At 37.7% G+C, this 15557-nt stretch overlaps 1 protein-coding gene across 1 annotated transcript; it reads left to right on the plus strand.

Moving 5' to 3' along the window:
- Positions 1–2403: 2403 nt before the first annotated feature.
- Positions 2404–5338, plus strand: LOC104089727 (probable aquaporin TIP1-1). The gene is made up of 2 exons (XM_009594699.4): positions 2404–2891; positions 4755–5338. The coding sequence occupies exons 1-2, from the start codon at positions 2508–2510 to the stop codon at positions 5124–5126; spliced, it is 756 nt and encodes a 251-aa protein (XP_009592994.1). The 5' UTR covers positions 2404–2507; the 3' UTR covers positions 5127–5338.
- The last annotated feature ends 10219 nt before the right edge of the window (positions 5339–15557 follow it).

The following is a 15557-nucleotide window of genomic DNA, read 5'->3' on the forward strand; positions in this document are numbered from 1 at the left end:
CTGTCATGGCCTGGTCTTTCCATGAGAGATGGCCCATGATAGCCTTTTGTTGTTCTCTTAGGATCCTCACTGTTTCTGCAACGTTCTCGTTTTCAGAATAATCAGGAGTCGCCTCATGTACGTGTCGGGAATACCGCCTGCCATGAACCGGTGTGGCTACGTCATCCTCGTTGCGGGTGTCGCTAATCGAATCCTCGTGTTGAAGCGGATTTTCTTGTGCCTCAACGTTGTGTGTGATGTTGACATCGTTATCTGCCATCTTTTACGATTTTTGCTAAGAAACAAAGAATCAAACAGATTAGTAATAGACGCAAGGATCAACTCAATTATGCAACTGTCTAAGCCCCACGGTGGGCGCCAAACTATTTACCCGTAAAATGGTACATTTGAATTTATAATGTGATTTATAGACAAGCGAATCGATTTGATCCAAAATGATAAATAAATTAAATAAAATGCAAGACTTAACATTGAAATCGAGATAAAATAGCAGACAGCTTGGTTCGGGGAGCAAGGCTTTTGAAGACAGCTATAAGAATATTGTTAGACAGAAATAAAGTAATATTTAGCTTGAAATAATGTGTAGCATAAATTTGTCAGAATTTTCGTGTCCTACAATGGTTGTTGAAGTCACTATTTATAGTTATACCTAGGGAACAAGGTCCTAGGATCAAGCCCTTCTTAAATGACAATAATTGTGGCCATTGATGAATATGTAACGGCAGGTAATGAATGCCAAAATTCTCTATAACAGACGTGAATTCAATATTAAGGAATATTTTTCATTAAATGTTATATGGTAGCAAATATTCGTTTGCCCTCATTAACAATGTTCCGTTCGGGATATACCCGATACCAACCGAAGAATTTGTCCTCAGTCTTGGTTTACACTCGCTTCTTCTTCCGTCTGTCCCCGGTTCCACGTGTCACTCTATCATTCAAGTATTTAATGTGAACTAACTCCTTTTTAAGATTTTTGTTTAAATATTATAATGCTTTTGTTAATTAAAATTAATTTTGCATCCACCCTAAAAGTTGTTTTTGTTTTACCTTCTTTGTTTCGGTCATATTCATACTCGTGTTTTTCGTGGAATACACATGGCAGCAATAGAAACTTGAACAACTTGGCTATGAACAACGCACTCCGAGTGTGTGGCCAAAAGTTAGTGACTTATTGAACAACATTAATGATCAATTCGAACTCGTAACACATGTTATATTACAAATTTGATTATGTCAATTTATTTATGAACTGTGTCTGCCAACACAACAACAACAACAACAATTAAAAAAAAAACCTTATTTGTCCTTAGATCAGTTTAACAGAACGAAAAGCATCCAAATTTGAACACAAAACAGAATAATACATTGTGATTTGATACGAATTAAAATTGATTTTACTCAAAAAATAATATTTTGGCAACAAATGTGCCCTTCTTGTTTAACTTTATAAATGACGACTTTTTATTGGATTTGACTTATGAATTAGCTTATTAGAAGTTTAGAAAATATCTACTAATAATATATTCAAAAGTTAGTTTGATTGAAAAACATAACATTAGAATTTAAACTTTCAATCAATAGAAAATTTTGGATTCTTACAAATTTAAAAGTCATAAAGTAAGCAAAATCGTGAACTAATATTTTGAAATAGTTTTATAAACTATCATATAAATAAAAACAGTAACAATCAAAAGAAGGATTAAGAACCCTAGTTCCACTTCCAGAGCATTCCATGGTACATGATTGCTCTTACCCACTCTTTCATGTCATTATCGAATAGGATACCATTGTAGTCGCATAAATAGTATTTTTCATATCTGTAATTAGAAATTTTAGGTTCGAGTTCTGAAAATAAAATAAAAAATTAGGGCAAGAAACATTTTCTCATTTAATAAATTTTATGCGGCAAATTTAATCCAAACTAGGAGATAGTAGATAGTTAACATCGAATGAGAATTTATTTTAAAAAAAACAAAATAGGACCCATTTGGTGTGGTCCCTAGTCTGATCGTTCACATGTCACTAACAATTCACATCAAAACAAGAAGTGATTCTTAGCTGTCAATATTCGTCCGGCTGGTAATTCTTTTTCTGGAAAGAGGCTTTTACTACATGGGGAAAAAGGAAAGGGGCAGACAAAGAAATGTGAAAATCAGACTAACACTTATAAATTTCTTTTATTAAGCTTTGTTAGTAATCAGTTCTTTGGATCAATTGCACTACTCTAATTTGAATCTAATTCGCTAACTGGACAAATACAAAAAAAAAAATGCTAAAGGAGTAATTAAATAAGAATGAGAAAAAAAAGGATTTATCCAAATAACAATGTATATTTACCGGCAACCTGCTACAACCTTTTCCCAACAACCCATGCAAATTTTCCCAATATAAAACCATGCAAATTCCCTTTTTTTGCATCACTCCCCCTTCAGTCCTTTATTACACTACTACAGAGTAGATAATACTTTCTTAATTTTCTCTCTCTAAATCTTGATTTTCCGGCCATGCCGATCCACCAAATCACCATCGGAACCCATGAAGAACTCCGCCAGCCGGGCGCTCTCAAGGCGGCGTTGGCGGAGTTCATAAGTACCCTAATATTCGTATTCGCCGGCCAGGGTTCTGGCATGGCATTTAACAAGCTGACATCCGACAGTACCAACACTCCCGCCGGCCTCATCGCCGCCGCTGTAGCCCATGCTTTTGGCCTTTTCGTGGCTGTCTCCGTCAGCTTTAACATCTCCGGCGGCCACGTTAACCCCGCCGTTACTTTCGGTGCATTTATTGGTGGAAACATCACTTTCTTCCGTGGTATTCTCTATATTATTGCACAGTTACTTGGATCCACTGTTGCTTGCTTGCTCCTTAAGTTCGCCACTGGTGGATTGGTAAGCATTAAAATGTGCAGTTTCATGCTATTTTCAGATTTCCATCTTTGGTGCTATAGCACTTATTTGGCTACTACTCCCTCTGTCCTTAGAATTTCGAAATTTAAACTTTTTAATGCTAACCACATAGAATATATTTTAAAGATTTTAAAATAAAATTTATATATTTAAAAATTACATAAAAGTACTTAGAAATTACATAATTAATAACTCAAAATATTAAAAAGTATATGAAAAATCACAAACAAACAAAAAAATCAAACTATATCATATAAATTGAGACAGAAGAAGTATATCATTTTGACCACCCATTCCTTATCTATCTAGAGTAAACGTATATGATGTACTTGAACTGTAAAGAGAAGTATCTAAAGTCGAAATGGTACATATATTGCATTTTCAAAAATACAACAACAACCCGGTGTAATTAGTAAGCAAACCTTATCCTTTAAGTAAAGTGATTATATCCGATAGAAGTATTTTTCAAAAGTATCTACTAAAGGATTTTGCAATCATTCGTAGCGTCGTATATGCTGTATAACTGTAACTGTAAAGAGAAGTAACCAAACTGAAAAGGCTGTGTATATCCTTTAGGTTCTTTTTCTAAAAGCGTTTAAAAACACATGGGCACATGTAGCTTAGTCTAAATAAACTGTCAACTTTTGCATTTATTAGGAAAATATTATACTCCATTAGTTTCATTTTATGGGTAAGTGATTGATTGGACACATAATTATTAAGAAGAAAGCATGATTTTTAAAATTTATAGTTTTAAATATGTCGTAATATTTTTGTGGCTTTAAAATCATGTAATTAAGCGTAAATAAGATATTTAAAGTTGACAATTCTCAAACATAAAAAGTATTTTTCTTTTTGAATAGGCTAAAAAGGAAAAAGTGTCTGCATAAAAATGGGAGTAGGATTAAAGTAGAAATGGTCCTTTTGCTAGAAATGGCGATTTAGCTAGCGATAATATAATATAGTTTTGATTAATCGCGGTAAGAGCTAGACTTGTTACGGTTTTGTTGGAATATCTGTTCAACAGCTCTCATCGGGCCATTTTTATGGTAACTATCATTTCAGAAGACTCGTGTTATTGTTTGTTAATACAGATCTCTGGTTTAGAATGTAAACATATGCTTATTTAGGAGTTAGGACAATGGTCTCACATCACGATTTTGTAGTAATTATTTAATGAGGTAGATATTTGGGATTGCACGAGATACTAAATAAATCTTTTTGTATCTCAATGGAAAGCGACTTTAACTTGTCCCCGCATTAATACTAAGTTGAGCTCGGATAAGACATTAAAACTACACCTACTTATTCTACCTTCACATTTTCGGCATTAATATTAATTATTATATTAAATATTTTAAAATTATTTTTAACTATAAAATGGTGATTTATAATACTTTACATATAATTACTAAAATATAAATTTTACTGAAGGTTAGACACACTGACCATAGTTTTGGACGGAAGGTGTGTACTATGTATCCAAGTGATATCTAGTAGTCACATAGTCACAATTTGAATGACAGCTTCTTGAGTTGGAATATATAGTACTCTGGTTGGGCTTTCTAATTAATTCTTTTAATTCTCTTGAAAAAACTTCAGCTTTCGCATACGACATCTATGAATTTGGAAAAAGAAAATAAACTAATAAGGATCTTTACGCAAAGAGCCGACTGAATTCATTATTTACTTTTCCTAAACGATACATGATTATACACATATTATAGTATGAATTAACATATATTATACATCCGACAGCTATTTTTAAATTACACGGTTGGGTAGGCGAGTAATTTAGGTTAATTATTTTACTAAGATAATTACCATGGTTAAAAATGAATGCAGAGCACAGGGGCATTTGCATTGTGTTCTGGATTATCAGTATGGAATGCCTTAGTATTTGAGATTGTGATGACTTTTGGGCTTGTTTACACTGTTTATGCCACTGCTATTGACCCAAAAAAAGGAGAATTAGGTGTGATTGCTCCAATTTCTATTGGTTTCATTGTTGGGGCCAACATTCTTGCTGGTGGGCCATTTGATGGAGCATCAATGAACCCTGCTGTTTCTTTTGGGCCTGCTTTTGTTAGCTGGACTTGGACTCATCAGTGGGTTTACTGGGCCGGGCCCATAATTGGTGCTGGGCTTGCTGGTGTTGTCTATGAACTTTTCTTCATCAATCACTCTCATGAGCAAGTGCCTACTGCTGAGTATTAAGGAAATGAAAATTTAAATTTCTTGCTTTTGTATTTACTTCCTATGAGTTTTTATTTTTTATTTTAAAACTTTGTTGTGTCTATGTTTCTGATTGGACACTTTTTTAATGTATTGTGACGGCTGTTTTCCCCTGTATTTTTATTTTCTTGCCTTAACTTGGTTACGGAGAATAAGTTATTTTAAGTTTTAAAAAATTATGTAGGTTCAGGTTATTCTCTTGCTTATAAGTAGGTTTTTCTTTTTGCTTTTTAAATACTAGACCATTTCTCGAGTTATGTGTCATGTCACCACTTGAGCAGTGGCGGAGCTAAGATTTTCATCAAGGGGGTTAAAATATAAATAAATAAACTCATCAAGAAGTCAAGGGGTGTTAATAAATAGTATATATACATATTTTATAAAAAATTACCTAACTACACAGTATAATTTTCCGACAATGGAGTGTCGGTGACACCCCTTAAATATATGTAGCTCCGCCACGGCTTGAGAACAGATCGCCTGGTATCATTTCAATTTTATCATGTCCTTTGCTTATACAATAGGCGAAAGATATTTTTAACTTTTGACAGCTACTTGTTGGATGGCAGGGTTATAATTATTCTCAACTACTCTGACTTGACTTTTTATTCAAAACTTGAAGAAGAAAAACAGATCAATAGAAAAGGCACTTTATGGGTGGGGACATTTTGCGTAAACTTAATATTTTGGGTACCAAGATGTTTGGAGAATTTAGTAATTATAAACTCTCGAGTGTTATTATTAGATCAGTTAGCTGAGGCCGGAGAAAAAAAAGGATTCATCTTCAAACAACTTAGATTCCATTATTTATATAGTCACTCAACTATTTCAAATTATTTAGTAAAGTTATTTTTCTTTCGTTTATAATAGAAAATCACTTAACTAAGCTTATCGCGCTCGGAAGGTCACTCGGCCAAATTTCTCAAACTTTTGGTGGCCAAATATCTATTTTACTCTCTAAGTTTTCAATCTGTCTTTTAAAAAAAAAAATATTATGATACTTTTTTGTCTTTTTAATCTATATTAGGGACTTACCGATACAACAAATAAATTTTATTATAAAGTAAAAAAGTGCAAAATATTTTTTAAGCATATATAATCTCCAACAGGTGTAAACACATAAACTGAAATATCCAAAGAATCACGGGACATACCCAAATATGATGCAAAATAAGATGACACATACAAATAATTAGAATCAGATTAAACAGTGCCAAAACATCTTTAAAAAAGACTGAGACAATACATATAATGATTGCATCAGATGCCTCTACCTCAGGTCTATTAGGGAAAGCATAACAACGAGCTTGTCCTCTACTGGTATGTCCTCATCTAGGACGACCTCTATCTAGCTGAGGAGACCTATGAAAACATAGACACACAAAGGAAGAAAATACATCGAAGCACTACAATTAAATGGCATTTTCTTAGTCTGAATATTATATCGTGTTTTATTTGATTTACCTAAATTATACACTATCCCAACTACAACTAAATGTTACTCCACTTTAATGACTTTGTAGACATTAAAATTTTATCGGATCAAACCCATATAAAATTTGGGTTATTTCCTAAATTCAAGACAGTACAAGAAGAGTCAATTAAGGTTGTTTGGAGGCTACGCTACTCTAAGGCCCATCAGGATTGCTTGGAGGCTATTCTACCCTAAATCATAGCTCACGTCTATAAAAAGGGTACATATTTACTTGAGAAGGCATTTTAATGATCTCTTAGAATATTAAAGATATTAAGATGTGATCGAATACGTCTTGATAATCAAATATTTCAAGAAGATCCACAAAATCCTCTCATGGAGATCTAATATATGCATATCAAGGGAATACTAACAATTTGTTATTTAAGTTTACTATATTGTGTGATTATAGTTTATTTTTCGTATGCTAAAATTTATTGTAAACAAATTGGCACGCCTAGTGGGATCAAATATGCATCATCTCTTCTCTCACGATGAAAAAATATGATGTCTTATTTGCTTGTACATCAAGCCTCATTTACAACTATCTTGTAAGTCTACGCCATGACAAGTCTTGAATTAGGGGACATTTGTAAATATCAAAATTTTAACAGATCAAACACATATGGAATTTGGGTTAAATCCAAAATTCAAGACACTATGAGAGAAGTCCATTAAGGTTGTGATAAGTAGGGATTTTGACCGCTTATTTGCTCTCTTCTACATACGTTTTAGCTCGAAAATGCTTAAAGGTATTCCCGAGAACTAATGAAATGTGCTTTCTTGCAGGAATATTGGGAAACGAGCCAAAGAAGTGAAAATTAACTCAAAAAGGAGTAAAATTGGACAAGAATCAAAACAAGGCAAAAAGGGCTACAGTGCGGACCGCACAATACTGTATGCGGCCGCAAACTCTGAAGATGCACTAATAGATCATAAAATGCGGGCTGCACAATTATTGTGTGACCGCGGAAGACTAGATTCAGAGACCTTTAGTTTTGGGAGCTTGAAGATGTGCGGACCGCATCATTATTGTGCGGTCGCAGGATGCCAAAATGCGGCCGCACTCATAAATGTGCGGTCCGCAGAGTGAAGCCCTGATCCAGTCCAAGAGCAAGGGTGCGGCCGCACTCAGAATTGTGCGCTTCACACAATTAGATGAAGTGCGGCCACATCTCACTTTTGTGCGACCGCAGAAAGCCGTACCCACCAGTCCGACTCAAAGTGCGGACCGCACACAGAATTATGCGGCCGCACAACCTTCGTAGAGGCAATTTTGTCAGATATTTTCAGCTGGATATAAATAGATCTTTTTGTCATTTTTAGGAAAAGTTTTGTGCACCTGAACATTTAGAGACGTTTTTATTTACTGTATTGGGCAACTTTGTACTAGTTTAGCATTTAAACATTAGATTTTCTTTCCTTAATCAATTATTATGCATTTTATCTTAGTGTCTTCTTTAATTTCTTTATTGTCCGTGAGTAGCTAAACCCTTAGTTAGGGTTGTGACCCAACCCTAGTATGGGTACTTAATGGGTGATTGATTTAGGGCTTATTTGTGATTGGGTATATGAATTTTAGCCTAGTTCTTGCTTGAATTTGAGAATTGATGGTTGCAAATATTGATTCATGCCTTATTGACTTAGTCTATACTTGAGAAAGTGAGATTAAGTCTAGGAAAACTTAGCTAACAAGAAATTGGGGTGAACTCAAGAAATTGATAGCCCCAATTAAAGGGTCGAATCTAGAGATAGTAAGACCCGACTTGAGCATTTATCACTTGTTTCGTGAGATACCCATTTGGACTTGAGAAAGCTGAATTGGGCAAAATCACTCAAACTACCGAGATGTATAGAGTGAGTAATTACATGTGATTGCTATATTGTATCCCAATCAACCAAATATGCCCTAAAGCTCTAAATCCGTTAGGTAACCAACTAGGCAGAAGTCGCAACCCTAGATCTTTTATAACTTGAAAAATAACCAAAACCAAAAATATTGTCTCTTAGCTTTACAATTACAAACCTTAGCGTAAAAGTAGAAGTAGAAACAATAAATGAAAATGTGGAAGTGTAATATTAGGCACGTCATACATTCACACTAGGTATATACCTAATCACATATCAAGCTCCCTGTGGAATCGACCCCGACTCGTGTTGGGTTTTTATTATTGCATCGACCGCCTCGCAACCTAAATTAGTGGTGTGAGTTTGGGCGAAATTAATTTTTGGCGCCGTTTTCGGAGAGCTAAAAACGGATTTAGCTATATATTTGGTTTTGTGTGTGGCTTGTCTTATTTTACTTCCGGGTTACTAACCGTTTTGTGAATCGATTGTAGGTACATAAAAAAATAGCTCTCAATAATGATCCTCTCGGAAACATGCCTTTGGGGGATGTGGACGTGAAAGATGACCCAATTGAAGAGGTTCCTCTTGAACCTCAAGAAAATAGACGAGGCCGACAGCCTCAAGACAACATTCCCGTTTCTCCCCCAAATCTACCAAGAGTGGCTCCACACCGAGTGTTGCCGAATGAAGGGTACGCAAGTGCTATAGTCTTGCCCCGCATCAGGGCGGGCAACTTTCAAATCACAAATGTTATGTTTACACTACTTGAGCAACGGGGATTCTTCACCGGGGTTCCGAATCAAAATGCGTACAAGCACTTGAAAGGATTTGTAGTAAACAGATCAACGTTTCTGAGGATGCTTTAAGATTGAGACTATTTCCCTTTTCTCTACGAGGGAAAGCCTTGGACTGGTTAGAAGGATTGCCAAACCATTCTATCCATACATGAGATGAATTGGCTGAAAACTTAATTGCCAAGTTCTTTTCTCCCAGGCATATGGCTACTCTTAGAGACGAGATTCTAATATTCAAACAAGAATCCAATGAGCCGTTGCACGAGATATGGGAGAGGTACCACACTATGGTGAAAGAGTGCCCGAATAATGACATGACCGAGGTTATGATTCAACAAACCTTCTACAGGGGGATCAATACTACCAATCAATGCGTGGTAAACCAACTTGCCGGTGAAAATTTCATGACAACACCATATGCCGAAGCTTGCGAAATCTTAGATGAAATGGAGGATACCTCATCGGCATGGCAGAGTAGAGCAAATGTTCCTCAAGGTGATCCAAATGTGATTCACCTACACAAAGAATTGCACGATCATGGGCAAGAAATTACCGAGTTGACCACTACAATGAATCAATTAGCCAAAGCTTAACTTCAATAGGTTCAAGGTCCTAAGCAAGTAAATGCAATGGAAGGTGTCAATATGATGGTTAACAGGCGAAGGCAAAAGGGTCAACAAATGCACAACCGTGTAAAACAATTTGTGCAAGATGATAGTGGGTTCGATTATGATGAATCATATAATGAGCAAGAGGAAGAAGTGCAATATGTGAATAATTACCAAGGGCAAAGGAACAACTCTCAAGGCCCGAATCAACAATGGTGATCTCAAGGAAATCAAGAAAATTGGAACAATCAAAACTACTAAGGCAATTGGAGTGATGGTACCAACAATCAAGGTAATTGGAACAATAACAATAATCAAGGCAATTGGAACAACCAAGGAACCTAAGGCAATTGGGGTGGCAACAATCAAGGATATTGAGTAGGCAACAACCAAGGGGGTTGGAACGGTAACCAAGGGAATCATGGGCCAGGCCGGGCTCTCAAAGGACCCCGATATATCAACAATCAAACAACCGGCCTCCTTATCCGTCTCAAGGTTCTAGTTCTTCCAACAATGAGATAAGACAGATTGAAAATATGTTCAAACAAATGATGGAGAAAAATACAGACTCCGATGCTCAATTAGCCTCTCACAACATTTTAATCCGTAAAGTTCAATTGGGGCAAATCTCGCAAGCTTTAAACACTCGTCCTAAGGGGGAACTACCTAGTGATATGGTAGTAAACCCGAAGGGTGGGAACAACACGGGACATTCCATGGCCATAACAACAAGGAGTGGAAGACGTGGAGATGCAACCACCTCAAATCAAAGAAAAATTGTGGATGATGATGTAGTGGTTCAAGAAGATGAGATTCCAAGCAATGTGGTTAAAGCTAATGAAGAAGTGAAAATTGATATTGAAGAGAGTGCGGAGGAGACCCAAGAAAAAGTGAACATATCTAGGGAACACATGATTGACATACCGAAACAGGTAGTGCCAAATGCCAAGGCACCAATGCCAAGGCCTCCTCCTCCATACCCTCAAAGGCTCTCCAAGCAAAATAGTGAGAACCAATTCTAGAAGTTTATTGATATGATGAAGAGCTTATCCATTAATGTGCCATTGGTTGAGGTGTTGGAGCAAATGCCCGGTTATGCAAAGTTTATGAAAGATTTGGTGACAAAGAAAAGATCAATGAATTGTGAGACTATCAAGATGACACATCAAGTGAGTGCTATTGTGCACTCAATGGCTCAGAAATTGGAAGATCCTGGTGCTTTCACAATCCCTTACACTATGCCGACTTTGCCAAAGCTCTATGTGATCTAGGGTCGAGTATCAACTTGATGACCTACTCGGTGTTCTAAACTTTGGGAATTGGAAAACCAAGACCCACATCTATGAGGTTACAAATGGCGGATCGTACTATGAAGAGACCATTGGATATAATTGATGATGTGTTAGTTCGTGTTGATAAGTTCATCCTCCCAGCGGACTTTGTGATCCTTGATTGTGAAGTGGTCTATGAGGTGCCTATTATCTTGGGTAGACCTTTTCTTACTACGGGGAAGGCTCTTGTTGATGTGGAATCCGGTGAGCTCACCTTTCGGATGGGCGATGAAAAGGTGGTTTTCCATGTGTGCAAATCTATGAGGCAACCGAATAGCAACGGAGTTTGTTCGTTTGTGGACTTAGTGACCGAGGTGATTGTTGATGATGATAGTGCCATGATGAATGTGGATGATACTTTGGAGGCCGTATTGCTTAATCATGATGATGATGAGAAGGATGGCTATGTGGAATGTGTAAATGCATTACAAGGAATGGGGTCGTATACTTATGAACCCCGAAAATTATCCTTAGATCTTGAGAACCGGAAGACTCCTCCAACAAAGCCCTCAATCGAGGAGCCTCCCACTTTGGAGTTAAAGCCATTTCCTTCACATCTCAGGTATGAGTTTCTTGGCCCATGTTCTACTTTACCTGTTATTCTTTCGTCTTGCTTGACTAACGTGCAGGTAGATTCTACTTTGGCGGTGCTTCAAAAGAGAAAGAAAGCTATAGGATGGACATTGGCGTATATTCAGGGTATAAGCCCCGCCTTTTGCATGCACAAGATTATTTTGGATGAGGATGCCAAAACCTCCATTGAACATCAAAGAAGGTTAAATGAAGCAATACAAGAGGTGGTAAAGAAGGAGATCATAAAATGGTTGGATGTCGAGGTAGTTTCCCCCATTTCCGACAGCTCGTAGACCTCCCTGGTGCAATGTGTCCCAAAGAAAAGGGGCATGATTGTGGTCACCAATGACAAGAATGAATTTATTCCTACAAGAACGGTGATCGGGTGGAGAGTGTGCATGAACTATCGGAAGCTCAACAAAGTCACTCAGAAAGATCATTTTCCGCTTTCATTTCTTGATCAAATGCTTGACAGGTTGGCCGGACAAGCTTTTTATTGTTTCCTTGATGGATATTCCGGCTACAATCAAATTCTCATTGCTCCTGAGGACCAAGAAAAGACTATTTTCACTTGTCCCTATGGTACTTTCTCATTCTCGCGGATGCCATTTGGGTTATGCAATGCACCGACGACTTTTCAACTGTGTATGATGGCTATCTTCACCGACATGGTGGAGGATTTTATTGAGGTCTTTTGGATGATTTATCTATGGTTGGGAATTCCTTCAATAATTGCTTGAACAAATTGGATAAGGTTTTGTCAAGATGTGAGGAGACAAACTTGGTTTTGAATTGGGAGAAATGTCACTTTATGGTCGAAGAAGGCATAGTCCTCGGCCACAAAATTTCAAAGCATGGTATTGAGGTCGACAAGGCCAAAATCGAGGTGATCTCCAAACTCCCTCCCCCTACATCCGTGAAGGGAGTGAGGAGTTTCTTGGGTCATGCGGGGTTCTATCGCCGATTCATCAAGGACTTTTCTAAGGTGGTGAACCCCTTGTGTAAACTTTTGGAGAAGGATGTCAAGTTCCATTTCAACAAGGATTGTATGAAGGCATTCGAATTGCTCAAGTTCAAGTTGACTACTACTCCTATTAGCACCGCACCAGATTGGAGCTTGCATTTTGAGCTCATGTGTAACGCAAGTGATGTGGCGGTCGGAGCAGTTTTGGGGCAGCGTATCAACAAAATCTTCCATCCCGTCTATTATGCTAGTAAGACCATGAATGATGCCCAAGTCAACTACACAGTGACCGAAAAAGAGCTCCTTACTATTGTTTTTGCTATGGAAAAGTTCCGCCCGTACTTGATGGGTACCAAGGTAATTGTTCATACCGACCATGCGGTGCTTCGATATTTGATGAGCAAGAAAGATTCTAAAGCAAGACTAATGTGGTGGGTGCTTCTTTTGCAAGAGTTTGATCTAGAGATTAAAGACCGCAAAGGTAGTGAAAACCAAATGGAGAACCACTTATCTCGTGTGGAGGAGGAGCGGAGGCCACATGATGGCCTTGAGATAAATGATTCATTTCCCGACGAGCACCTCCTAGCCTTTTTTATGACCGGGATGTCATGGTTCACCGACTTTGCCAATTATCTTGTGAGTGGCATTGTACCGAATTAGTTATCTTCAAACCAAAAGAGGAAGCTCTAACGGGATTGCCTTGACTATTATTGGGATGAGCCTTATCTCTTCCGGATTTGTACTGATGGTGTGATTCGATGATGTGTACCAGAGGAGGAACAAATGGAAATTCTTGAAGCTTGCCACTCTTCGCCATATGGTGGTCACTATGGTGGAGCTATAATGGCAACAAAAGTGTTGAGTTATGGATTCTATTGGCCTACTCTTTATAAGGACGCTAGCGATCTCGTCAAGCATTGTGATGAATGCCAAAGGGCCGGTGGGACTTCTAAGAAAAATGAGATGCCCCTCACCACCATCTTGGAGATTGACATTTTTGATGTGTGGGGCATTGATTTCATGGGTCTGTTCGTGATCTCTTGTGGGAACACTTACATTTTGGTAGTTGTAGATTATGTGTCAAAGTGGGTTGAAGCTGTGGCTTTTCCCAACAATGAAGCTCGGAGTGTGGTGGCATTTTTGAAAAAGAACATCTTCACAAGGTTTGGTACTCCAAGGGCCATTATTACTGATGGGGGATCGCACTTTTGCAACAAATATTTTGACACCTTACTTATAAAGTATGGTGTTACTCACAAAGTGTCGACCCCCAATCATCCTCAAGCAAGCGGGCAAGTTGAAGTTTCCAACCGGGAGATCAAGAGTATTTTGTCAAAGACCGTGAATGCCAATCAGACGGATTGGTCAAAGAAACTTTATGATGCTCTTTGGGCTTATAGGACGGCTTACAAAACACCGATTAGTATGTCTCTATATCGGTTAGTGTTCGTGAAATATTGTCACCTACCGGTGGAACTTGAGCACAAGGATATGTAGGCATTGAAGAAGCTTAATCTTGAATGGGATGTCGCTGCCAACTTAAGTGTGGCACAATTGAATGAGCTTGATAAATTCCGATTCCATGCATATTCAAGTTAGTCCTTGTACAATGACAAGATGAAGTACCTCCATGACAAGAACATCCGGAACAAGGAGTTCAAAGAAGGCGATCTTGTACTATTGTACAATTCTCGGTTGTGGATGTTTCCGAAAAAATTGAAATCCAAGTTGAGTGGTCCATTTGATGTTGTGCATGTGACACCCTTTGGTGCATTAAACTTGAAGAACAAGAATGATGAAGTGTTTAGAGTGAATGGTCACCGGATGAAATATTATCTTGGCAAAGTTGATGATGGCCACGTTGTGGCGTTAATTCATTTCAAGTGATTGATGGTAACCTGTGTCGTGCCGCAACGTTAAATCAGGCGCTTCTTGAGAGACAACACATGTGTCTTTTTCTTTTTCTTTTTCATTATATAGGCTTTGTTTTGTGCTAACTAGTTTTGAAATTTAATGGATGTGCATTGCATGGACTGTGTAAAAAAATTTGGCTAAGTGTTGAAAGAGTGCGGACCATACATTAATTGTGCGGACCGCACAATTCTAAAGGCAGCAACAGAAGTCACTCTACGGTCGTACAATTCTGTGTGCGGTCGCAAACTGGAAGACAAAAATTGCAAGTTCTCTGAAGTTGGCCTGTCAAAAATCATAGCCAATCTTCGGCCGCACACAAAATTGTGCGGTCCGCATAAATTCTGCGGCCGCACTCACTTATATGCGGACCGCAGAGTTTCTTCAAGGTCCTGGTAAGGTGTACGGTCCACACTAAATATTGTGTGGCCGCACTCGCCTTAAGTTTGGGGCGACTTGGTCAACCTACAAATAGAACACCGAGACACTATTCATAACTTTACCACTCTAAGGTCTTGAACCCTAAGCAAACACAGTGCACGATCAATTAGTTCACAATCTTCCTTTATTTCATCAGTGTAGATTCTTACTTGCATCCTTCATAACTAGTATGTTCATTATATCTTTAGATTTTGCAATTTCTTTTAGTTTTTGTTCTTTTGTAATGTGAGTTGTTAAACCTAAAATATCAATTGTTAGTCATGGGTGCTTAAAATCATGTGGGTAGTTTCATACATGTTCATTAGGGACTGGGTAGACCATTAATCATGTTAAGTTATGCATGCCATGTCTAAATGGTGAAAAATTGCATGAACCCTAACTTTACGGTCGTAAATGCTCAAATTGTGCGGCCGCACACAAATTTGTGCTGTCCGTAGACCACTTGATTAGGGCAAATATTGGGCTTGAA

This window comes from Nicotiana tomentosiformis, chromosome 11 (genome assembly GCF_000390325.3).
Source record: "Nicotiana tomentosiformis chromosome 11, ASM39032v3, whole genome shotgun sequence".
NCBI lineage: Eukaryota > Viridiplantae > Streptophyta > Magnoliopsida > Solanales > Solanaceae > Nicotiana > Nicotiana tomentosiformis.